Below are 26,636 nucleotides of genomic sequence, written 5' to 3'. Positions count from 1 at the left end.
GGAACTCGTATAAATGCTCAATTTGTTAATATTAGACTGGGTTGAGCAGGTCAAGGAAAAGTATAACCTTGGTGCATAATGATAAACTGAACACAGCAAAAATATCTCAGATCTGTTTGTCATAATAACTGTGAACACGAAAGCTGAATATGAGGGAGAATGAGCATGGATATAATTAGCAGGAGAATCTGCTATAGCTCAAGATCAGCCATCTCTGTAAAAGAGGGTTTCTTAAGGGCTGGAAGGGGAAAAAAAGAGGTATTTGGGGTAGAAAAGTCTGATTTTCTAGAAAGTCTGTGATGAACTGAGAGTAGGATAGCTAAGAAGTCCAGCCCCCAAAAAATTAGTGGAAGAGGCACGGTGCTGGAGTTCAGCGAGCAAAATGATGGATGAGGGGGACGTTGTGCTCCCAGGGAATGGGGAGGTGACAGAAGAAACGCCGGGGTCGCGTGGGTGTGTGTTTGGGAATGCGTGTCCGTCTGCGCCTCTGTAAAAGAGAGTGTGTGTCTGGGACTGAGAGTTTGAAAAGACGGGGAGAGAAAAAGGGAGCGAGCGATGCTGGGTATCTTTCTTAAATCTCTGCCGTTGTCCTCGCCACAGTTTCAACATGGGAGGTGAAGGCACTGAAAAAATCTCGTTTTCCTTGTGTGCACAGTGGTCCCCTTGCCTTCGCGCTGGTTTTCATTTTCCCTTTCATCCTGTCCCCTCACCCTCTCCTTTTCTCTTTCTTGCTCAGTGAAGCTATTTAGTGTTGTACCCTCCTCTCCAGAAGCCGTTTCATCCCTGCTTGCACAGTTTTTAAAACTGCTTTCTCCACCCACCTTCAGTCTTGGGTTTTCATCTGTGCTAGTCCTTTAGATTTACCATCTTTAGAAAGAAAAGGCAAGGGAATCCAGTAACAACCTGATTTACTTGCTGTTACTCCAGTCTTTTCTCTCATCTTTTGTCTCCTCTTAATTTCTTTTATTAGTAGTACTCTTATTATTATTATAGCACTTGAAATAAGCTTCCTGATTAAATACTCCTCCTTATTTGCCATTTGGAATACCATTGGAGAAACTGGGGGGAAGGGGAGGGGTATTCAGAGTGTCCTTTTGCTACTAATACCGAATGAGACCCACACAAGAAACAAATTTACTCCATCTCAAAAGCAAATGAGGGGCTTTTTATCAGAACCAAAGAAAATGATCAAACAGGCTCTTTTCAAGTGCCCTTCAATGCCTTAGCCATAAAAACATACAGAATATATTAAAGCATACAAAAATATCCTTAGGTATCGTTAATGATCTTTCTCTGGCACACGTATGCAAGGCGGTGATGGACCAGGCGTGGGACTGCATCTTCGGACGGGTACGGAGCGTCCGGCTACCGCTGTGCACGTGGAGGAACAGGTCACCCCCTCGGTCTCACCCCCTGCAGTACTCAAACAGCGTGGTAAAGGAGGGAATTTGCAGCTTTAACACAGAATTTCTTTGTATTTGATATATTCAGGCCAGAAACAGAATGCGGTACATTAGCATTGATTCTGTGGTTTCATATCAGTTGTTTTTTTTTTTTTTTTTAAAGTAGTACAGAAAGGAAGGAAAAAAGACAGAAAGGAAAATAAATCATCCCTTATATACATTCAAAGCATACACAGCAACAGTTCCTTCATCACTGGGTGCACTGTGAGTATGTACTGATGTTAGCAGCAAGAGATTGCATATGAGAGATCTATAACACTGATAGTGTTAACCATCCTCCAAAAAGGTAGTCCTCCAAAAAGGTAGCTCACCTTTCACCCTGACTTGTATGTTAAAAGATATGTAAATATAAAGAAAATAATGTTAATTACCTAATTATAAAAGGGAGATTGGTCCTATTAAGTGGAACAGTAAAAGGGGAATATTTAAAATATTTTCCTTCCTTCGATATTCCCCAAGCATCTCTTGAACAAAAAACTGTCACAACTAACCCCAAAAGCATTTTTTTTTTTTTTTCTTCCTCTTGATTTTGGAGCCATTTAGTAAGCCACAGTAAGGGCATAAAAAGAGAGGGAATGACATATCTCTGGACAGTTGGTGAACTTGAAATTTGGAAGAAAGAGTTAGGGAAAATTTGTCCCTGCAGTTGCTATAAATGCAGTACAAATATAATAACTCTCAAATATACCAATGCAAGCAGGCTGGAGCAGGATGAATAACTGCATTTGCAGTAGCTGGATTGAAATTAAATACTTGCTCCTTTTTTTCTTTAGTAAGCACATCTTTTTCACGTAAACTTTCAGACTAGATGTGGGCACCCTGGGGGGTACCTTCATACCCTGTAATAGCAGTGACACCCCTCTTTCCACCCGTAAATATTCAGAGGGTATCGAGGTCTCCAGGTAGCCTCTGGAGATCATTAGGAGGTTGTCACTAGAAGATATTACCCTTAGAAAAGATTTCAAAACATATCATTTTCTCATGTTTAATAAGTGCTGTGCTCTATATGGAGCATCCATCCATCATCCTGCTAAGGGTGGCAGGTCATTGGTGGTCATTACCTCTCTTCGGGAGAAATGGCAACGGGGCAATACCGAAATCAGCTCTCAGTTAGGAAATCACTGCACCTTTAAAGAAAAAGGTTCTCTTCAGTTTACTTGAGCTGTCAATGCAAGATGCATGAAGCACAGGGGTGAATAAATTCCAAAGGCGGAATTGCTCACGTCTTTGGAAACGTAGCTTGAGGTTGCTAACACCAATAAACAGCAGGAATAATTCCAGGGGGGTGCAATCACTAGTGTGTTTAAAATACAACCCACAAATATGCTAAAAATACATAGAAATACAACCACGGGATGATTATTTGTCGGTATCAGTCTTGCATCAGATTTACAGGGGCAGAACCATGACTGCACTAATACATTTCCTTACAGCAACAGGGAGTCACTCTAGAAATAAAGTTAATTCTTTTTTTTTTTCATTTTTTTTTTTACCATATGCAGAAAATATTTTAACAATCTTGGTTGGTTTGGGAACCTTCCTGGCAACTAGCTGTAATCAATCCTTCTGGCTGCAGTGCTGCATGTAGATTTGAGGAACATCTAACGTAGTCCAAAGTTAGAGAGCCAGTTTTTCCCAGTTAAATTCCTTATTGATTTCAGGGAAGGGTTCAGTAAGGAAAATACCTGTAGTTTGGCCCTCAGTTAGCATGGCATAATGTATTTTCTCTTAAAATATGATTGGGCACCCAAAGAGACAAGGGGCTCCTTACCTACTCCCTGCCCTCACCGTAAGGTTTGTACGTGAACACTCAACCCCTCAGGTCACTTGGGAGTTTCAGGATGGATCAGGCCCTTGTGGGCATGAGGCACAGAAAGAGAACTGTGCATTTCTTTAAAGAGAAAAAAGCCTGGTTTTAACAGTGCTAGCTTGTTTCAAAGCTGTGGGTGAATTTTCAGTGGCTTCAGTAGAAAAGCACTTGATTTTCATTAATCTTCTATAAAAAAGTCCTCTCCCAATACATAATCTTATTGCGTTCACAGATGACATTATAGTCTCTCTAAATAAAAATGTTGATTAAAAGGCTCTCATCATATTTAATATTAAACACGACGAGATGTACCAATTAGAGGAAAATAAGTTCTGACTCTTTAAAAAGAGTGTCACTAAGGAAAAAAAAAAAAAAAAAAAATCACTCTTTACATTCAAAATTGATGGCTAAAACCTGCTGTGCAGGAAAAAAAAAATGGTTTATTCTGTGCCTATATTCTCCTTTATAAGTCTGATGTAGCCTTTTAAGAGTAGGTGGCACTCTGATGCTATAAAAAAAGAAAAAAAACCTGTGCTAAATTAAAATATATGTTAGATTTCTGATTTTTTTCCTCTGTCGGTAGTAACCTAAGGATAGAGAAATACGTACAAAGCATAGAAATGTTACCCAATTCATTATCCGTAACATTTTATTAGCATGTAATGCTGTGTGAAGGAAATTTCAAGATTCTCTGCCTGATATTATAAAACTACCTCATCTACATTAGTATAAGAGGAGTTGTCGAAAAGATCAATCAGCAGGTTGTTCACATACTGGAATGAAAATCCAAAATACGAAGAAAGGAAGCCTTTATTTCAGGGCAGTCAAATAAAACAGCAGCGTGATTCTACATTATTAAATCACTGCTTATATCCATCCATTCCATTTACCAGTCATTAGTAAAGGAGGGCTCGTATACTTTCAGCCTCTGCAGAGATTTTTAGAGTTAGTGAAGGCTGGTGGTGAAAGCGAGGGACACGAGATAGGCTTTGCTAGCAGTTTGCTATAGGACCCCAAAGTATGCTCTAATAACTCTCCGTCTTACTCTGACAGTGTTACAGCCAAGGTTTTCCTCTTGAAAACCACACAGGTTTCACCACTGAGAACCGAATAGCTTTTGCTCTTCTCCGTTCACCATGGCACCACAGTGCACAAAGCAAGGGTTTCCTTGCTCTTAGCATACCTCAAAACAAGCATAAAAGTGGGAAATGCCAGTAAAAGCCCTTCAATTTAGGATTTTTTTTTTGTCTTTTTTTATTTTAAAGAAAATTGTGATGAGCACATATTGGCAGTGTTTCAGTTGTTCGGGTTTGGTTTGTTGGGTTGTTGTTTTTTTTTTTAGTGAGACTTTGCAATATGACCGGTTTGGATACAAAATACTTTTAGGGGTTATGATACAGTTTTTATGGATCTGACAGCAACTAACAAGTGAGCCGTACTTAAAAATCCTCAGGAATCCTGTCCCAGGGACATGGTCAAAACCTGAGCCTTTCTGAGGTGCACTGGCTCCTTGTTGTACTGACATCCACTTACAGGTAGCACATTAACAAAAATATAATTCCAGTGTCATGCTTCATATCTTCAGTAACATGATGTAAGTGAATGTGCACTAATTACAATGTGAAGCCATCTGGTTAATTTTAAGCTTTCTATTTTACGTGGCTTCTTTGCTCCCAGGCTCTCATTTCAACACTCAGTATGAAGAGAAAAAGAGGTTAAACTGTTGCATTTTGTATACAGGGAACAATTCATGTAATATACACCAGTCTGTAAAAACTGTAAATGCTATTTTTTTTTTATTTTAAACAGTTTTCTTAGTTTACAAAAGATCAATAATTGGTACCTTTTTACACTCTCAGATTCCTGAATATTGACAGATCTTCAAAGGGAGTATTAGCATAGGAAATCTTAAGATTGACTGTCCTGAAGGTTTTTAAGACACGATAAAGCTAAAATATCAAGTCTCTCAGACAGCCCCTCTTAACAATTTCGGCAGAGGAGCGCGTCAGAAATCACCAGCAAAGCACAGCAACCCCCCCCGTGCCACTGTCTGCCTGCACGCTGTTATTTGGTTGCACACTGTTTAAATCCCCAAGGAAAATCACACCTCGCATTCCCTCGCTGGCTGCTGGTGACAGGAACAAGATCCGTACTCATTAATGATCACCAGGGCTCCCTCAATGTGGTTGGGTTTGTAATCAACGTAATACTCCTGGGCTGACATGGCAGCCATTTGATGCATGGTCTGTTTTTGCTTCTGCTTTCTGCGCTGTGTTACAAAGCACTGTCTTAGTTGCCTCAAGCTGGCCGGAAAGCACTTCCAGGAGACGTACAACACTAAAACCACGATGAGGAAGGAAAAAATGAGCGCCATGGTCCCCGTCACCACCTTGTGAATCTGAACGGCGTTCTCCGAGTTCTCGCCGGGCATGGTCACGGTTACGGCGTAGGTCGTTCGGTCGCCATCGCCGTCCTGCACGTCGTACGTGGCGGTGGCGGAGCCGTAGCCGAACGTTTGGTCGCTGTTGTTCGTTACGGGGGAGAGGGTGTTAACGCTCGTCGGGTCCGCCGCGTCTTCGCACAAGTGGAAAGCGTACACCGCGTCCAAAACGTCCTCGCCCTGCGCGTAGTCGGGGGTGGCACAGAGCAGATTGCTGTCGTAGCGACCCTTGAAGTTGCTCAGCCAGGAGGCCAGGGCGCAAACGTTACGGCTGCAATCCCAGGCGTTGGCAGAAAGGCTGATGCTAGTGAGGGACTTCCAGGAGTCAAGGACTCGGGAGTCAATGTAGGTCAGCCGGTTGGAGTCCAGCTGCAGGGATTTGAGGTGAGGTACGCTTTCGAAAACGTGAGGCTCGATGTACTCGATTTCGTTGCCGGAGAGGTCCATTTTTTCGAGTTGCCATATCCAGTCCAAAGTGTTTACTACGATGGTAACTTTATTCCTTCGCAAGCAGAGAGAGTGCAGGGAGATGAGCCGGGGAAAATGGGCTAAATTCACCTTCACCAAGTCATTGTGCTCGAGGTGCAGCTCAGTGAGTTTGAACAAGCCTGCAAAAGAGTTTCGAGCCAGGCTCTTTAACTGATTGTATCCTATGTCTAGAAACTTCAGGCTGCGACAGTCCTGAAAAATTCTCACTGGCACGAACTTGATGGCGTTCGACCGCATGTGCAAAGTTGTTAGTTTTCTCAGCCCGTGGAACAGGTCAGGCTCCAAAGACTGTAGGTTGTTGTACGATAAATCCACACTGCGCAAGTTTGGCATGGGTCGGAAAGTGGTGTTGGGCAGTTGGGTTATTTTGTTGGAACTCAGGGTGAGCTCTTTAACTCGCCGCAATTTTTGAAAGGCATTCCCCTCCACTGAGCAAATGTGATTGTGATCCAGATAGAGCCACGTGAGCTGCATTAACCCTGTGAACTGTCCATCATGCAGCTCTGAAAGGCTGTTGTACCGCAGAGACAAGCCCATCATGCCCGACAGGTTGCGAGGCATCTCTGTAAGATTCAGTGATTCACAGTACAAAAGCCTGCCCTCACACCGACATAGCTGTGGACACCCACTATTCACGGCTGGAAGCATTTTAGAAAAGATACCCAGCGTACACAATATCAACCCCGGGGGCTTCCTCAGCAGCCAGTTTAAACAGAGACCAATAAGAAGGAAATCCATTAGCAAGAATATTTCCAAATATGCTTGAGAATGTCCATTGAATCTTTTCAAATTCTACATCATATTTTATTTAAGGGAGAAAAAAAAACCAAAAAAACAAAACCGAAAAAACAAAGCCAGAAAACCAAAGCAAAACAGCAAACAGAACAAACACAGAGGCAAATATTTCACTTTACAGCATGCAGGAGCTGCGCAGCATTAAAGTTCACAGACATTCAAAGGTAAAATGATAGTGATTTTGTTCATGTTAAATGCTGCAGCAAAGAAAAAAAAAAAATCTTTCTTCATGAAAGAATTTAATTAAAAAGTGTCTTACCCACCCTTTTCCAGAGAGTGACAACCTCCATTCAGTTGCTTCCTTTGTGTTTGGACTAATTATATGCAGAGCTAAAAAAGACCCCTCTGTGCTACAAATTCAGTCCCTTTCAATTTTGTGCAAGGCTGGCAAGCTCACAATGTCTCACTTCGCTTCTGCTCAAAGAGCGAAAGGCTTGTCCAGCTAGCTTTTTAGCTGACTCCTAGGACCTGCAAGTTTCAGAACTATGTACATGAGCTTGATCTTCTCCTTCTCCCTCTGTCCTTTTCTCTGCAGTTAACACTGTGGCGTGAAAAAAACTCCAAACTCTTTACTAACGACTCCACAGGATTTGTCAATCTGTTTAATGTCCATCATTTGCAACGACCATTGACCGGCACAACCTTTACTCCATAGAGAGATTACCATTCATTCACTGACCGGCTAAGGGTAGCTTTATTTCCCATTCTTTGTTCGCTTTGCTTGTTAGGTGATGCTTAGAGCAGAGAGAGACAGCAAGAATCCCTTCCCTTCAGCTGAGCAGTATGTTGCTAGAGCATGCAGAGGCACCTAGTGTTCACTGAGTGTCGTAAGCTGCTCAGGATTGTACGCCTGCACTGTGCATCTCAGACATGGGCAGATTGAAAAGGGGTGGGCATAAAACCAACATTGGAGCGAACCGGGAAAGTAATATATGCTCTTTGATGAAATGGAAAATACTTTAAGCCTATCTCGCCATTTCTCAAACGGGCACGCACACACAGCCGCGCAAATCATCAAGAGCGAGGCAGTGCTAAGTAGGAAGCTTGAGAATTAGGATTCTTTTCCTTTTTTTTTTTTTTTCTTTTTTTTTTTTTTTTGGCTTTTGTTTAAAGTCTGAATTTATAAACTATTAGCCGGGAGAGGGAGATACTTGATTTCTTGGTTTGGGAAGGAATGTGTAACCCAGTGTCTTTGGATTGCTTTTTCTCTCTAATTCCGATGATGAGATTTGCCTTTTGGAGTCTTGGGGTGGGGGAGTGAGGGGGGGGGGGGGGGAATGTGTTTTTCTTCTGACATTGTCTAAATAGAGCATGATTTGAAATTCTGTGCATTCTTTCTCATAGAAATGCAGCCAGAGCTCTGCAAATAGGAATGTCTGGTTTCATATAAGCTTTAATTACATTTGGTCTTTTTCCATCCTGCATATTTTGTGTGTGTTCAGCACATGCCTTTCCTAAAGGCTTTTTTTTTTTTTTTATTGCAGTGTACGCTATGGCACACAAAACTATCATTCTTGCAGCATAAAGATTACTGTGCTTTTGGAATAAGATCGATGTATAGGTTACTCTGACCATGTCGGCAGCATGCAAAGAAGGGGTTTAAAACCTGATTAGTTAATAAGTTCTGCAGATTATGCTCGGTTTTGTTCCATGTACCCAAAAAATCCTTGCCTGATAATTTGCAGTCCTCATTATCTATGGGAAATGCATCGACAATGAGCTCTCGCTGTAATTTTTACTGACTGAAAAATACACGATACTTTTGTCAGGAAAACGCTGGCCATCTTTTCCTATTATGAAATAGAGTCTAAAGCCTGTGTGCTGGTGAATGCGATCAGAGCTGACAGCTCACAATTCTGCATGAATTCTCTATGAAGAAGTTTCACATGGAAATGCAAGTATTGCAGAAGATTGTGCTACTTTTAAGCCAACATTGGTTGTGAAATGCTGGAGGCAGGGCAGAACCGTTACATTGGCTTTCTTTTTCACAACCGTATTAATTTTTTTGTAAAAAAAAAATCTTCTTTTTGAAGTATCTGTTGCAGAGCTGCGAAATCCTGGAGCTGTTCGTTGTGTTCGAGTGTGGCTGGCTGCTGTGAGTGTGTGCTGGTAGAGATCAAGGAATGCAGTAATTTGATGCAGTAAAAGTTGTCTTAGAGAAGTCCTGGAAAACTTAAGCTCTCGTGCATAAAAATGTGGGAAGGAGCTTCATTACAAATGTATTTGCCAAAAAAAGTCTTAAATAAATTACAAATATGAAACATTTGGACCGCGGTTTCAGAACCTGGGAATCCATATGCTGGTATGCTCCCAATTCAGTTTATTTACATTTTTCTGCTATTCACAGCCTTTGCATTTCCGTGGTGTCAAAGCAAAAATGTGAGGCTCTAATATAGTACCTGAACCTCTCGTATGTTTTAGCATTCGGGCAGGAAAGCTCTATGTGGTTTTCCTCTCTCAAGTTCGTGCTGTTTTATTCAAAGCAGGCTGTTTATGCAAGTGTCCACTGGTTGCAGTACACCTTAATTCTGTTTCTCAGTGCACAAAAGCAGGAGGGAAAGCAATGACAGAACCAAGAGAAAGAAAAAAAAAAAAAACCTCTTGTCCAAGAATATATTCCAGATTGCATTTCTGAATATTTTGATGGAATTAGCAGAAAAAAAACCTCAAAAGAGTACTTGGACTTTACAGATACTGAAAAAAAGCTTCAAAACAATGAGGTTGTATCCCTTAAAAGACTGTAACCCTACAAGTCTTCATGGGAGGGGGGCACTTAATGTCTTCTCCCATATAACAATTTGGGGCGAGGTCTGCAGCAGTAACCCTAAAAATTTCAACTATATCTTCAAGGCAAGCTGACATTTTCTGCAAATCAAATGACGATAATGATCACTTAGTTACCATCTAAATGCTATGTATAGTGAAGAATTCTTCTAGTAGAGATGAAACTCCTTGATACATCGCTGAGAAGAGCCGAATACTTTTTTCACTGCTGCTTCTTGCTGTCACCTGGGATACAGCTTGGATCCTAACCAATCTGCCTATTCCCACACTGGCATATAATCTATTATCATTTGGGTTCCAGAGGTAGAAATTAGAGCAGACAGTAGCAAACCTATATACTATCAGCTGGAAGACTGACGACTAGAATTAGGGAGCCGGAATTAATGGCCCTAAGCGCACGATCTCGAAGCTCTGTCAGAGGTCTACTGCGTGACAGACTCTGCTCTTGTGTGTCCAAAATTTGTTTGTAAAAAAGAATCCAGGTAGTCTTAAAATGAGAGACCTCAACGTATGGTTGAGGCTGTGATGTTGAGGCAGGGTAGTGACTGCATTCAAGAACTGTGGCACGCGGATCTGAAAAGACAAACTTGGGTGAATATATGTCTTAGCCCTGGAATATCTTTTGTAAATTTGGTTTTCTTCTGTTTTTTTGAAATATACTTTGTTTGCAATAAAGCCAGGAATCCACTTTGAACTCGATTGTGATGCAAAGGGCTTAATTTCCACTGTCTGAGCTGTTGTCACAGCCAAACTGTTAAGTTTACACATTTTCTGAAGTTTCAAAGCCTCTGGCAAATCTTTATAAATTAGCAGATTTAAATTAGCTTTATTAAATGTGCGATTGTAAAACATTGTAAGAAGCGCAAACTAAGTTTATGTGTGTTTAAGGGAGATTGATTAAATCAATATAAAGCAGGTTACAGAAGAACAACATGAGTAAAGTTTTAGAAAGTTTAGCTGGGAAGCTATTTCTTGAGTCACGACAATTGTAATTCACTGGCAACACCCTGCAGCGATCGTCAAAATTGTTCAGGTTGAAAAAGGAAAACATTTTTCAATGTATTTAGTCTACACATTTTTAATATTGTCTTCAGATTAATGTCCCATATCATGTAACTAGCCACAGAATCACTTCATTCTGACTAAAACCAAGGACTTATTGTTTGGCATTACTGTTTGGACCTAGATATTTAACGTGCCTGAGTTTGCAATCCAGGGGTTAGGTCAGGGAGAATAAGATCAGAATCTGGCCACTAATGTCTAACCATGTATATAAATATGTTTTAATATATTAACCAACAAAATATGAAAAGACAAAGCAGTATATTAAATACTGAGTATGTTTCTTCCTTCTGGTATTTTCTGACTGGTTTCTATCAGTATAATAAAAAGTGGGACTTTTAGTGGTGATTTTAATTTCCTTTCATGAATGGACAGACTCAAACCTTGATCTAACATGGTAGTCTTTAATTTTCAAGTGCACTGAACTATGGCATTTTGTATAAAGGAAACATTTAAAAACAGAAAAGGGAAGAAAAAGACATGACTTCAAGTAAAGCAAATTAAATCTGTTATTTCTCTAGTATTTATATCTTGGTCACCCCTGGCATTTGGCTGGCTGTACCTTCTATATAAAATGCAGAGTTTCAGCTGATAAGAAGTCCATCCTATATAACACATCTCTTAGTAAATATAAAAATGCACTATATTACCCAAGCTTTTGACCGAAATACTTCTGGTGATTCAAGATATCAAAGTAATAATGATAACTACCATTAAATTATTGCAGTGCAGACCAGGCACACTGGATTCATTACTACCTTTAAAAAAAAGATATTCTTATGTAAATCATCTTATTGTTTTTGACAATGTGAGAAACACTTTTCTCTCCCATTAGGGTCACTCCATTCTTGTCATCAGCCACAATCAATACCAGGTAGTCATGTACAGCTCTATAAAGACCTATGTGAAGAACTGTCAATGCAGTGAGGAAATGTCAATTTTTAGAAATTACATCAGGGGCAAGATGAAGTGCCTCTCTCCTCCATTCATTACTGATAGAATACTTGAATAAGCTGAAGAGTTACCGACTCTCTTAAGTAGCTGTGAAATTACCTATGGATTTCTGGATGTGCTGTCAAAGCTCTAGACAGCGTTATTGGTTGTGAATGTCCAGGTATAATGGAAAAATGACAACAAGTAAAACCTATCCTTTTGTGATTAATCAACACATTGCTGAAGATCATGTAGCATCCTGGTTAAGCGAAGACTGGTGTGTTCCAGTCAAGTTACTAGGTTGTTGGAACTCCTGGTTTACAGGGAAAGGGGAAATTCAAACCTTGGGTTTCAGTTAACTCCTGCTAATTTATCTCTCTAAAAATGTCATGGGAAGTCTTGAAGGAAGCATGTGTAGAGTGCAGTGATTAGCAATTGTAAAGGTTTTAGTTAGTCCTATTTAATTGGAAATCAATTAGTTCCGCCTTCAGAAATGCTAAGCTAGACACTTCAGAAAGGTTCATCTCAAGACCTTCCCAGGCATTTCTGGAGGTGCCAGTGAAGGAGCTGCAGTGGTTTTCCAATTAGATTCAGAGCAAAGAGGGCCACAGCTTATCCATACACTTGAACGCATCTACTTTGCCCTCTTCTACTGTTGATAGTTCATCCGTAAGGATTATTTTTGAATAAACTACGATGCTAAATGGTCTTCATGTTTTAAGACTCTTTTACTGAAGGGATTCTGTTCTTACACAGATGTAGCTAATCCAAGATGGCTATTGATGCCATTGCATCTCTTGTAGGTTGGTTGGTTGGTTGGTTTATCTTGGTGTATTTACTCAGATTCATCAGGTCTGTGAGAGGTTGGATGGTGGTGGAACCATGAATATACCACAAAGTGACAGAATAGCAGGGTTGGTTAGGACTGTGAAAAATCTCCCCTATAGCCAAATCGGTTATGGTCCTAAATCCATCACGTGTCCATGATTTACTGGCATTTTGTGTCCTTCAGAATAACTTGCGTTGCTCAGAAAGCTGGCAAGTCCCACCTGGGGATGCAGGCATAACCATGCCAACAAACTCCTGCTGTAGAGAAGTCATTTGTGTTGTGTTGGGGTAGCCTTCCTGGTGCAAAACAGTTCACTCTTTTTATCAGCCACATAACTTTAGTGGCAGTAAACACTCTTCAGACTTTCAAGGTGCTGGAAATAGAGAGAATTGAGAGGAATTTATGAAATCAATTACTAAAAGCTAGGGTGAACAAGTTAAAAGCTGTTCCTGGCAGTCTCCTGCAAAGTTTTTACAAATGGATGAACTGTTCTTGGAAAATTTTCCCAGAGCAGAAAATCTGTTCTTCTCAGTATTAGACAATCAGTTGTTCTTAACCCGTTTCTCTTATTCCTTTCCAAACATGTTTTAAAGCACAATCAGAACAGATAATTCTGCTGGCCTTTGTAGATACGTTATTGCAAGAAATACAGGTTGGTGGTAAAGTCGGTGCTAAATTAGTGTTTTGAAACCGAATAAAGACTTCTGTTGAATTCTCTTCTGTCACAGAGGATACCATTTGAATTGACTCCGAAGGGAGTTTTACAGGGAAACTCTGCTTTTGGATAATGTTACCTGGAAATAATATAACTTGTAATGTTCTTAGGTCTGACTCCTGGATTTTCTGAAGACCTGAACAATGTGAGCTAGATTATGTAGTCATGGAAATAGATGTTGGACTGTAGCGGAACGCCTATAGCAAACAGGCAATCGGATCTTTGGCAGACTGTATTATTCTCAGTTATGTGTGCTTCTTGGTATATTTTGGCAGATGGTGAAGGCAGGATTTTTATGTTTCCATCCTTCTGCTCTGATGATATCCATAATCTGAAGGGAAAACGCAGGATCAAATTTGTTGAAATCCTGGTTGTTTATGTGTTGCATCTTACTGGGAGGTTAGAGGGAATCTGAATCATTTGCTCATATACAGTAGTAATAATGCAGAAACCAGGCTGAAGACACCCATTTCAGATAGAAGTCATTGTGATTTTTGCAAACTTAAAGAAGATGGTTTGTTGACTACCTGAAATATTTATGGCTTCATTACGTATTATTTGCAACTGATGTAATGTCTAAGAGAAATAATCACGGGTCACGAGTGTCAGAAGGACATATTTAAAGGCATAACAAAAGAAAGTCATGCCTTCTAAAAAAAGAGAATAACCTGACCTTTTTTTTTTTTTTAAAAAAAAACAAACTTAGAAATACTGAGGCAATACTGAACAGTTTCATATGGTGGGGGTGGTTTGTGTGTGGTGTATGTGTAATCTTAGAAACCCAGCTTTTCTCAACAGCTAATTTAATTTTGTGAGATCCAATGGCAGACTTTGAAATGTACCTTCCGGACTCTTGTTAGGTTTTATTTCAATGTATTAACGTGTCTGCGCTAAAGACTTTTTGTGGTTTATAAAGAAGAAACATACAATGTGATCAAAACTTTGTGTTGCTCCTTTACTCTCAATAAATGTATAGAAAGATATAGTCAATTCTAGTAACATACCCAAAGATCCTGAATTTACCTCGAAAGATATAGAAAACATATGCAAACCACATTCTCAACATACATGCAATAATATGAAAGTAAATTACCTTCACATTATATGTTTTTAAAGGTGAAACAGCAGATTTGTTGGGAAAATAGTAACAAAGCTGTAAGGTTCACTTCAGATATGTTTCAGAATTAAATTTCCTCTCCTACTGCTGTAATTTTGAGTCTTGAATATTCATGTAAAAAGAAGAGCTTATTGTTTCTTAAAACTCAATTTATATTTTAAATGAGTGGAAAGATGCGTAATCAACCCAAAAAGACAGGAAAAGATCAGCCTGTTTTTCAAGATATAGGACATTTTACTGTGTGTTTTGAATGCTAGAGACCATTTTTAAAGAACACTTGGCTTACTTCTGCTCTTTTTTTGTAGTGCAAATTAATTATAATTTGACAAGAGAGTGCTTGATTTTCTTCTTCAGATTCGGTGTGGAGCCAAGCTTTATTAGTTAGAGCCTCTAAATCAAAATCAAAGGTCAGTAGCTGTGAAATGCCTGTGGCTCAAGATATATTGTAGTTTTTTCCCCATTATTCAGAGATTTTTGTCTATGAAAAGGTGTTTATGTGTTTAACTGGATACTGTATGTTGCATGCATGGCTGTGGAAGAATAACCATCTTTCATGATTACATCGGTAACGTTCCTAACAGCAGTCCTAAAGGTGTGGGAAATCATTGGTGTGAAAATCCTGAATTATGCACCTCTTTGGTGTGGTTTATAAACGCCGGCTGAAGGTTCAGGTCCCAGAGCATGTAGCGTACCCAGTGATTCTCCTTCTCCCCCAGCCCCGTGGATGATGGGCAGAGAAGCTGCTCCCAAATCTCCCCCAGCATCATCCTTCAGCCCCCAGAATCTGTACTGGCATCGCCATGGATGTTGCTCGACGGGGACCCGTTTGGGGGATTGGCAGGTAGGGGACAAGAGGTGCTAAGGCAAGCTACGGGAGTGATTGCCAAATATGCCGACAGAGATCAGAAGGGGAGTGAGAATGGCAAATGGGCATTGTTTCTGTGCTTACAAAACTGGAGCTAGCAGTGGCTGAGCAGAGAGGCATTAAAGATACGTAGATTTAGAAAATTAATCCTGGAAGCAGTACTACGTGTCCTGATCTTCGCTTTGCTTCTTCTAATTGTATATCATTTTTTTTTGTTTGCTCGATGCCCTTGTTCTTCCTACACCTATGTTTTGGTGTTGTTTTTTTTTTTTTTTTTTATGTTTCCAGCTCTTAATCTCAAGGATTGTCTCTTCCTATGTCGCTGCATAATGCCCAGCACAGACTGTCTTTTGCTGTGTCCTAATGAAGATGATGCTAATCAACACAGCTTGGGTGTTTGAGGCAGGAGTTGTTGGACAAGAATTAGTGAATTACAATGCTCCCAAATATGTAAACTAGACAACTGAGCTTTGGTCACGTTGTCTTTCTGCAGCCTGTTTTCCAGCTGAGCTTGGACCATGCACTGACCTTAGGTCAGCAGAAGTCTCTTCTCCTCCCTCTTTTCGTAGCCGTGAGGGCCATGAAGGCAACGAGCAGTAGAAGACATCAAAAATGTAATGGGAAGAAGCTTCCCTAGTGCCAGAGGCTTGAAGGTGGGAGGTATTTGCTTCTTTACCTGCCCAAAGAAAATCATATTGACAGCAGTTAGAAAAGCTTTTATCGCAAAAAAACCACCCCTTTGATAAGTGCTCCTTTTTCTTGGTCCTCAGTCTGCCCGACTGTGGAGCCTGTTGGATGCAACGGCAGCATTGCAAAGTAATGCTGACCTTGGGATACGTCCCTGAAACGCATTCCGCTCGGAGTCTTTGGAGATGTGTTCTCTGGCTTTCTGGATTTGCTGGCACCATTGTACCATTAAATACTGATTAGATTTAAGAAATCCAAGAGACCAAATAATGCTATCATCTGTTCCCTACTTATCTTGATAATATTGCCAGTCATATTCCAATATATCAGTTCTAGGATATTCTATACCTAACCTGATGCATGAAAAATAGGGACAGTGTGCTTTTTTGTTTCAGAGGCAGAACAAAACCAGTTTGTTTATTGATTGGATTTTGCTATATCGCCTAGAGATGAGGGTAAAAAGTGAATTAGCTACTTTCAAGGACTGTTAGAGAAATACATCATTTTTCATAATGTTTGATGAATTGCTTACAGTACTTGTTTTACTTAAAACTGCAATTAAAGATCGCCCTCTAGTCAAAAGAAAAATGTGATAAAAATGTGACTTGAAACTGGGCAGAAAATTTTCTAAAGCCCTTTGGGATTAATTCCAGTAATTATTCAATCTGACGTTTTCCAGAGAAATAACCCTTTATCTATGAACTCCATTAATCATAATAACATAGTTCACATGTCAGATACTTCTGTCCAGTCACTTCATACTCTACATTTAGTAAGAGACTAATAAACATCTTCACTAAATATGAGAAAATATTAAACTGCTTTCAAAAAATTCCAGTGCATGTGTATAGTTTGTAAGTAGGTTTTGGTCTTGTGAGGTGGGACATGTTGTGCTCATGTCTACAAATACACTAAATTTCCAGGCTGCAGTTGTTATCAACATCGTGTCTCCTGCTAATTTTGTGTAATTTCATTCATGGCACTTTAAGAACATTCTGGGTTTCTTTTTTTCCTCTGAACTCCCCTGCAGAGGTCTGGTTTGTCTCTCTGTCCAGTTGCAAGCACTTATTCTATTAATTTGATTACGGAAATAATTGGTCTTTAGCAAGACCTGTATGTAGGAAGTAAAAATTCTACTTTAGATCATCTAGAAACATAAGAGTGAATACTTTCTTCCCTGCATATGAACTTTATTACACATTATTGGAACTGCACAGTGAATATTGAGTAACTGTCTTTGATGATAAGCAACTCTAAGAAGATTTTTGTTATGTTTGCCAGTGTTTCATCAACTGAAGATATTCCCTAAGATTATATTGTGTTAAAAAGTGGTGGTTTAAAAATGCAGCAGTGATTAGATTCTCATATTTGAAGAATTTACAATTCTCTCCTTTACAGATTCTGACATTGTTTTTTTGCTTTTGAAGCTGGAAAGAGGAATTATCTGTGTTCTGATGAGAAGTGATAAATCAAATCTTTGGCTGAATGCGGATAAAAGATATAGGCAAATGAGATTGTTTTAACACAGCCTCCTCGTGCATATTCTGACTTCTCAAAAGCTAAGAGTGGAGAAAAATTCCTCGTCTTTGGAGATTTCTTTTTTTTCTTTTTTTTTTTTTTTTTTAAAGTCATGGAGCAATATACGATGTACCTAGACTGATATTGTGACTAATGCTTTCAGTTCAGGATTTTTGCATGTCAGTTGTCATTCTTTGCACACTCCAGTAGATGGCAACTCCAGTCTTCTTGACATTTAATCTCCATTCAAACTAGAAATATTTTCTGTGCATCCCCCCCCCATCTCATCCATATAAATGGCTACAAGTTTCACAGAAACGTGATTCAGTTTTACTTTTCTTGAAATCACCACATAGTATTTGAACTCGAACGGTACCAAAAAGAAAAGAAAGGAAAAAAAAAAGGGCCTGTAAGCACCAATCCTCCCGGATCATAAAGCACACACTGATTCCCCCATAACTTTTAAAAATATTTTAGGAGTTTTCATAAAAAAGGATTAGTAGCCAAAACTTCTTTTTATGTGAAATAAATGAATGGGTTGGCTGCTAATACAGCATACTGGCTTTAAGTTTGATGGTTTGACTGTAAAGCATATAGTCCATACCTCCCCATCGTTAAAGTATTTATTTTTGCTATGCACAGGAAATACTTGATCAGACTCTTAAAAGTTGCAAATGGTATTTCTTTGTGAATTTGATAATGATGTACCTAGATGCGGCTTGTCTCGGGTAAGGGCAAAAGTAGGAGCAGGGGTTTACTGTGTTGTACTAGACATGAGAATATTCTCAGATTCCCCCTCTTGCTCAAAGCGCTGCTATATTCAGCCTATCTTCTTTGCGCTTTTATTCCGTCCCATCAATTGTATTGCCAAAGCACCAACGCAGAGCTGTCTATTTCTCCGTTTTCCTCCTCTGACTTTCAGAACTTAAATACTTGCCTGTAGAATCTGAAGACATAAAACAAAGCACCTCTCTGTGAGTGAATGCCAGACATCAACAACAGGCACAAAAGATTGCGCTTGCTCTGCCTGGGATGGAGACTAATGATCATAACAGTGGCACAAAGGATCCTTTCTCTATCTCTCTGTATCAAGACTGTAGTTTAATTTTCAAATCACTTCCACTGTGTCTAGCAAGGTTTTGTTTTGCAGTTGATGGTTAAATGGGCACAGTGAGGGACAGTTGATGTTTTTTGTTTTTTTTTTAAAATACATACAGATCTAACTTCAGAAGAAGTCTACTTATCAGGTTTTGTCATTGTCGTTTACCTACTTCATCCCGAAAGAGTTTTCAGTAATTGCTTAAGAAACTTTCAAACTGCCACAGGCTGTAGCATCAGCGATGCTGTTCGATACTAGGTCTTATGGTCACAGACAGATACAAACTTTATTGTTTAAAATAAACTGCAAGAAGTTCTAAAGCAGAGCAATGTTTAAGGCCAGATTTAGATGTTCATACTTTTACTGGTTTAGTAAAACCCTTGATTTTTCAACCCAGACTTGATTAGTCTATGGACATTTTTACTTCACAGAAACAGTATTAAAATAAATTATGCTCATATAGGACAAGCAGAATATTGGTCCATTTAAGCCTGACTGATTTTTATGTAACAAATTAGTGAGCAAGGTAATTAAATCTCTTTTGGATGCCTGCTTCATCTCTGGAAAGAATCCCAAGAACCTCAGAAAACTGACTTTCGGGTTATATACAGGTCCTGGGTCTATTGCAGCTAAGTGGCTTGTTTCTCATTATCGCATTTAGTGCTATAGAAACTACTCCACCAGAGTCTTTATTAAAACTTGCTTAAGGCTAGCATTCTCCCTTGGGTCAGTAACGACTTCAGAGGAATGGATGTAGAAGCTAGATTTGTTCTAGCTACTGGAATGAATTACGTCTCATTGGGGCCCCCAGGCTAGTATTTCAAATTCGCCACCAGGCACTTCATCAAAAATTCTACTCCAGTATTGAAAAGACCTTGTGCCCCTATTAGTAAATGCAGAGCATACACTTGAAGATCTTCCCCCCCATCCAAACTATACAACTGTATTTTTCTCTGCTAAAAACCCCTGGAATTGCCACACGCATCAGTGCAGATGTGGTTTAGAAACGTATCCTGAAGATCTCATGCACCGGGGAGATGGTTGCCAGTTACTTGTGATTAAAATATGGAGCACAAACAAAGCATCAAGCTAACTTCTGTGGTGCTCCTACTGGTAAAAGCCATTAAAATCCTACAGCTCATTTTCCTGGTGTGAGCAGAGTATTTATGAGAGAGGTAGCATGGAAATACCATTTCCTCCTGCAAGTCCTCGCTCGTAAGCAATCCAATCAAGATCAGCATTGCTTATCATTGCAAATCATAGAATCGGAGGATGGTTTGGGTTGGAAGGGACCCTTAAAGGTCATCTAGTTCAATGTGCCTGCCATGAGCAGGAACTTCTTCAACTGGATCAGGTTGTTCCGAGCCCCGTCCAGCCTGACCTTGGATATTTCCAGGGATGGGGCATCGACCACCTCTCTGGGCAACCTGGGCCAGGGTTTCACCACCCTGTCCTGGTTTCAGCTTACTCCCCACCTGTACAGACCAGCATCTCAGCTACTAGGAGTAAGCATTCCTCTGCTCAAGAGAGAAGATGTAGTGGGTACACACCATGGACCACTCTGTGGTTTTACCCGCATGACCACGGAGGGGACACGAGGACATGGGATGGGAAATCTACCTCCGCCCTAGAGGCACTGGTATGGAAGTTGCAAGGAAAAACAATCACAAAAGGACTGTCGTGGTTTAACCCCAGCCGGTAACTAGGCACCACACAGCCGTTCGCTCACGCCTCTCCTCCTGCCTCCAGCTGTGGGATGGAGAAGAAAATTGGGGAGAAAAAACTCAACCTCATGGGTTGAGAAAAAGAGAGTTGAATAGGACAGCAAAGGAAAGGAAAATAATGATAATCATAATTTATAATAATAATAATGATAAAAGAAGATATGAAATAAGTAATGCACAATGCAATTGCTCACCACCTGCTGACTGATGCTCAGCTTATCCCCAAGCAGCAATCGCCCTCCCCCAGCCAGTTCCCTCCCCACTTTAAGTACTGGGCATGATGTCATATGGTATGGAATGTCCTTTTGGCCAGTTGGGGTCAGCTGTCCTGGCTGTGTCCCCTCCCAACTTCTTGTGGCCCTCCAGCCTCCTCGCTGGCAGCACATGAGAAGCTGAAAAATCCTTGACTTAGTATAAGCACTACTTAGCAACCACTAAAAACATCCGTGTGTTATCAACATTTTCTCATACTAAATCCAAAACATAACACTACACCAGCTACTAGGAAGAAAATTAACTGTATCCCAGTCAAAACCAGGACACAACCTCATCATAAAAAATTTCTTCCTTAAAATTTCTATGAGCAAGTATTTCTGAAACATGCGGTTTCTCAATAAGAGACAAATAAACAGCGGGCGTTTTTTTCTAGTTTGGAAAATCTGTTCATGTTGATGGTAAGATAAAATATTGACTTAGAAAAGACTTTGGATTTATGATCCCAAAAACAAATTGCTAGCTTTCCCATTACTGGTCTGTTTTTTAAAAATGATCGTGTGAAGTTTACAAAACGTAGTAGTACAGAAGCGTTTGTTCTCTTTCAGTGTTTTTACAGACTGAAGTATCTGTTGAAATGCAGAGGTGTTTGATATTAAAAAGAGATTGGTAATGGATAATAGGCAGACAGGTGTTTGGCTTTTCTTTGTGCTTGTCAAGGACAAAGTCCTCCAGCACATTACTTGGATAGCTCACAAGCACATTCACATTCTGATCTTATTTTTTCTTGCTGACTGGATTTTCCCTGAGTGCTATGTTCACAGACTTCAAATCCAACATTACCTAAGAAATGCCATTAAAATCTGAATGAGATGGTGAACATTAGGATGGATATTGCACTTTAACTGCTATGTCTCTAGCACAATGTTAAATATAAATAATTATTTTTATATATGCAGTGAATTCTTCCCTATAACCATTTCCAGGGTTTATTTCTAGCCTAACAACTGCAGGAATTGAAAAAAATCCATCTCCTTTTGTTATATACTATACACCACACTCCTTACTTTTCATTCCAAAGTAGGTTTTCCAGATGTTTCTCTACAAAACAGAATAGACCAGTTTAGCAACTACAGCGGACTGTAAAAATATATTTGCTTTGTTGCAATGTGTTTATTCTGTATTGGAATTTTAGAGAATACTGTTTTAGACAACATCATGGCAAGGCTAATTGAGTAAATTCTGTATATAGGTGAGTTTTCTTGACAGTTTGTAAGGCTGAAATAACTTTTCACATAGTAGGAAGAAAAAAACACCTTCAGATGAAATTTGTAATGCAGTCAGCTTAATCAAAATAACAAGAAATAGAAAAAATATGTATAGACACAATATCTATAGAATGATAGAATCATTTAGGTTGGATAAGACCTTTAAGATCATCGAGTCCAACCGCTAACCTAACACGGCCAAGCCCACCACTAAACCCTGTCCCTGTGATCCATTTCTCTTACGTTGCATTTAATCCCTGGGGAAAAAAAAGCAGAGTTTTAGTCAAGATATGAGGCATCACCCTTTGCATGAACTTTCTCCATTTACCTTTAAACAGTAGCGGTCCAATGCAATAGTGGAACTTGTTTTAGGTGCTTCTTTTACTTTTATCTGTTAAAAATCTTTTTACTTTAAATCTAAAATAAGTTAGACTTCAGTGTTGTTTTTGTAGAATATGGAGAATAGACAGAAATCAAGAACACGTGTTCTGATCATATGGAGGTCTGAAGTACCTTTAGAACTCTGAGCCTCAGCCCCGACAGTATTTTGGAGCCTCCTTATAAATAATCTTTTATTTGGAGGTTCCCATGTAACCCAGTCTTCCTAAAGAAATATAAACCACTGTGTATTAGAGTTTAAAAGCCCCTGTGCTCTGTTAATATGATTCTTTCTATTGGTTATAGCTGGGCAAGCCATTGCGACGTAAACCTTAGTTCATAGAAGTGCAATGGATTTAAGAAATCACCTGGTCCATCTTTCTGCTCTAAGGCAATATTAGTTCTGTCTTTCCTGACACATCGGCTCCTCCTGCAAGCTCCAGAACTGAAGACTTCTCAAGGAAATCTATTCCAATGCTTCACTTTCAAATTCTGAGAGTTTAACAAGCCCAATGCATCCAAGCTTTTACTATTGGTGGATTTTTTTGCTGATCCTTGGTAACTGCTTTTGATTTGTTTTGGATCCTTCCTAAGTGGTCCATGTTTTCTTGATACATGGTGCCAAAACAAATCCCATGGTATTCGAGCCGAGACCTTGCTAGTTTGGAGAACAGCGTCTCCCTGGCTGCAGTTGGGTTTTTCTGCCCGAGAACGGTGCTTGCCTTTCCCACAGCTGGGGGACACGGATGACTCACGTTCAGTCCGTGATGCGCAAAAGCCCCTGGAACCTTTTCTGGAGATCTTCTACGTAGCTACTACTCGTTCTGTGTTTTATAGCTGGTTATTGCTGACTGAGTGAACATCTTGCACGTGACCCTGTTGGATAGCATATCTCTCTCTTCCTGCCCCCCCCTTTTCTTTTGGAGAACATGAGTGCGATTTGTCAGAATAATTTTGAATTTTTATTCTGCCCTCCAGAGTACTTTCAGTGCTTCTCAGCTTGGTGTCACCTCCAAATTTAATAAGCGTATTCCGTGTTCTATCACCTAGGTCATTAATGACAATATGAAACATTGATGGACCCAGAAAAGACCTTTCTGTGTCATTTCTAAGTGAGTCAAAGAATTGCTTTTAGGTAGCAAGCTCATTATATGGCGTGGATAATTATACTATATTAATGAAAGTGTGTAAAAGAAGGAAGTATCCACATCTAGCAGGGATGAGGGAAGAAGAACTCACCTATACCAAGATTTCCTTTTCTCCTCTCAATTTTTGCCTGAGCTGAAGTTATGTGACTTTGCTTCGTTACCATCTAAATCTCGCAGGCAGGACCCAGGAATAACAAAACAGATTTTCTCCTTCTTACTGTAGGGCCGAGCTGGGCATTTAGAGTCCCGCAATGAGAAAGAAAGTTTGGGTGACATTCAGAAACAATATAAGACATGCTTCATTCCTCTTGCTGCCCAGAAAGTCTGTAAAGTACAAATAAACTCTGTAATTTGAATAAGGAAGCCTGCAAGGGCTTACAATAAAAGGGATTTTCTTCCCATTTGCTCCAGTCCCATGGATGCTTACACAACTGCAGCCCCCATCTTTGCCATTTCAATTGTGTAACAGCCTTTCCCATAGAGCTCGATGATGCTAAGCATTCCCTTAAATGCACAAATTGCTTTGTGCTGAATTATGTATTTTCTTAACTTTTATTTTAATATGTAATAAGATTCTAAAAAATACTTTCAATGTTCTACTATGGAAATAGATACATCTCCTCATTTCTAGCTGTAAAGTTGCTGTGAGAAGACATGCTACATTCATGTATCCTGCCTATGAGCTCGACATAACATTTGAATTTCTGATTACCTGCATTATGTGTAAAAATTCATGGAGCTGGACAGCTATGCCCCTGAGGACTCTCAGAGGCATTAACTATTTCAGTGAAGTCCTGGAACATATTATATTCATTCGGTTGCATGTGTATTTGCCTGCATTAAACTGTAACACCTCAATGTCATCCCAGTTAGTCAGTGACCATCATCTATGCAGAATATATTCAACTAAGTGACTCTTTATGGTTTTGGTTTGCTGAGTTGAAATAAGGCTTCTGTTATTTTTTCAGTAGTAGCATTCTACCGGGAATATATTAAAAGAGTTTTGGTTTGGTTTGTTGGGATGGTTATTGACACCCCCCCACCCCGCCCTCCCCAGTAAATGACAAGCTGATATGATTTTTTGTTATTTAAACAGCATTTCCATGAAACTTTGGCTCATGTGGAATAATCTATTATATTATTACATTCAATTTATTTGACACCTGTCCAGTACTCTAGACACTTCTAGCTAGCTAAAGTACATCTATAGCTTCCAGTATAGCTTCCAGTATTTTTGTACTTCCAATATTTTTCTTTATGTCTTTTATCTTCAAAATACCCGTGTGAAATATTCCTGCTTATAAACAGGTAGAGAAGGTAGACAGAGACTAAACCAACATAACAAACACCGCACAGGAATCCTATGCTGAAGCAGAGATTTTGTGCTTCAGAAGTCATAAACTGGCACCCCGGGCATCCAACCCTTTTCTTCTGTAGTTTTTTTCATAAATCGCATCGTGCTCAGCTCATCCCCACATAGCGATTTGGTTTTCATGCCTATGAGGTCGTAATACCTTAATGAGGCACGTAAAGAATAAAAAGAACAGCTTGTCCACACCTGGCTTATTCTTTTGTATTTCTCATTCTTTGTTTCTATCTCAGGTTTTGTTTTATTGCGACCTGCTCCTCAGAAGAGGTGGACTGTCACACGTGGGCTCTTTCGCTGACTGTCCTAACACGCAGGCACTCGCATGCCCCATCCCGTCAGCCCTTGGAAGACCAAATAAATCCTGCCGTCTTCTAGGCATACTTTTCCAGCATGAGGTCTGTAAAGGGCTGGCAGCAGGTGGACTCAGAGCTATTCTGCTCAATCCTTTTGACATCAGAGGCTTCAAATCTCTATAGCAGTATTTTGCTGAATCATGTTACAGTTTTTAAATGCTCTGTATAATATGAAATTTCCCCCGGCGCAGCTTCAAATCTCATGTCCCTTATTAAATGCTTAGGGGATTTTTTTTCCCAATGTGGTAAAATCTATCATCTCTATCACTAATTATGATTTTCTTCTCGTTTAAGCTTGCTGCTATTCCTTCCCGTAGGGCACGAGCCAATCCTACAGCTTTAGTTTTTTTGGGGGGTTGCAGCGGGAGATGGCCACGTGCCAACGGTCGCACAGGTTTGAGGTGGTATTTTTTCTGCACTCAAGCATCATCTATGCAGAAGCATTTGCAGGAGCAATCCCAAAGGTAATCCTAATGCCCTTGGGATCGGCATATCCCTTGAAACGAGTAATGCAGAGTGTGTCTCGTGCTGCACCACGTCTTGCTTGACTGGCCTAGGAAAGGGAGGTAGACCAGTTTTTAGACGGCAGTTGAATATTTGCAGATGCATCATGTCTTGTACTCACTCACTGTCATAAATTACAGATAAAGGAGCAAATCTCTGCACTGTGTTTTGTTTGCCTGGACTTACCTGTGTCACAGACATGGGGCAAACTTGGCTGAGAGGAGTTTTCCCACCCCTGCCTCCAAAAGGGTCATTTTACCCTGCGGATTAATGTGTTTTGCACATGAGCTTCTTCCCTTATGGGTTACATGCCCCCCCCCCCCCCCCCCAGCACTGTCTCTAAGCTCCCTTTTCTGTGTCCTGTATTTTTGTTCCCAAATCAGGCAATCCCAGAGATGCTCCTGTTTCTGCCCAAAATGAAATCTCAGAGCTGGGACTGGACGAAACATCTGTAAATCGGATATTTTAAGGCAGGAACTATTGGCAGCACTTGTAACCCTTTCTCCTGTCCTGTGAATCTCAGACGTTCTTACGGCCAGAATAAGCCCGAGCTGATCAAGGCTCCTTGGCTTTTTGTGAGGAGCTAGGTTAAAGCACAGCTTATAAATGGAGAGTCAGAAATTACAGCCGGCTTTGAAAGGCAGGAAAGTAGGGGCTGCGAATTTGTGAGGTTGAGATTGTGAGTAATGAGAGAAGAGAGAAAACAGAGGCAGAATTGATTCAGAAAGATTTAAAGCAGAAAGTTATTGATATGGACAAATACAATAGTGGAAAAAGGCAGGGGGAAAAACATAAATTTACAGGTACTGATATTGTGAGAAAGTTGCAGGACTTTGATAGGACTGGTAGAAACAGCTTAATTTTGGAGACAAAAATTATACAAATATACATGTCTAGTGATCTGGTGTTTGTAATGCGTCTAATACGACTGATTTATGAACGGGTGCTGGTACCTCAAGATCTGCTGAAGCAATTCTGCAGTCTGTTGTAGAGGTTCAGAGACCATATTCATTGGGTTTACTCACAGCAGCAATGAATATAGCATATGGGTGATATAGTTTGACCTGCTTAGC

At 40.0% G+C, this 26,636-nt stretch overlaps 2 protein-coding genes across 6 annotated transcripts in view; one reads left to right on the top strand and one right to left on the bottom strand.

Annotated features, from left to right (window-relative positions):
- CTNNA2 (catenin alpha 2) overlaps window positions 1–26,636 on the top strand; it is a 512,225-nt gene that overhangs the window by 336,486 nt on the left and 149,103 nt on the right. Inside the window, exon 1 of one of the 5 annotated variants that reach the window (XM_049792671.1) lies at window positions 5,988–6,097. The exons of 2 other annotated variants lie outside the window; for them this stretch is intronic. The gene's annotated coding sequence lies outside the window, so the exon portion shown is untranslated. Of the gene's footprint in view, window positions 1–5,987; window positions 6,103–7,361; window positions 7,686–26,636 lie in introns of those variants that run through there. 2 more of the 5 variants (XM_049792669.1, XM_049792670.1) reach the window with 2 other exon arrangements.
- On the bottom strand, window positions 4,656–6,969 carry LRRTM1 (leucine rich repeat transmembrane neuronal 1). Its single transcript, XM_049792673.1, has one exon. It carries the CDS (start codon window positions 6,938–6,940, stop codon window positions 5,375–5,377), a length of 1,566 nt encoding a protein of 521 aa, XP_049648630.1. The 5' UTR covers window positions 6,941–6,969; the 3' UTR covers window positions 4,656–5,374.

The sequence above is a fragment of the Accipiter gentilis genome, chromosome 3 (genome assembly GCF_929443795.1).
Source record: "Accipiter gentilis chromosome 3, bAccGen1.1, whole genome shotgun sequence".
Lineage (NCBI taxonomy): Eukaryota > Metazoa > Chordata > Aves > Accipitriformes > Accipitridae > Astur > Astur gentilis.
This window is presented reverse-complemented; position numbering and strand designations above follow the sequence as displayed.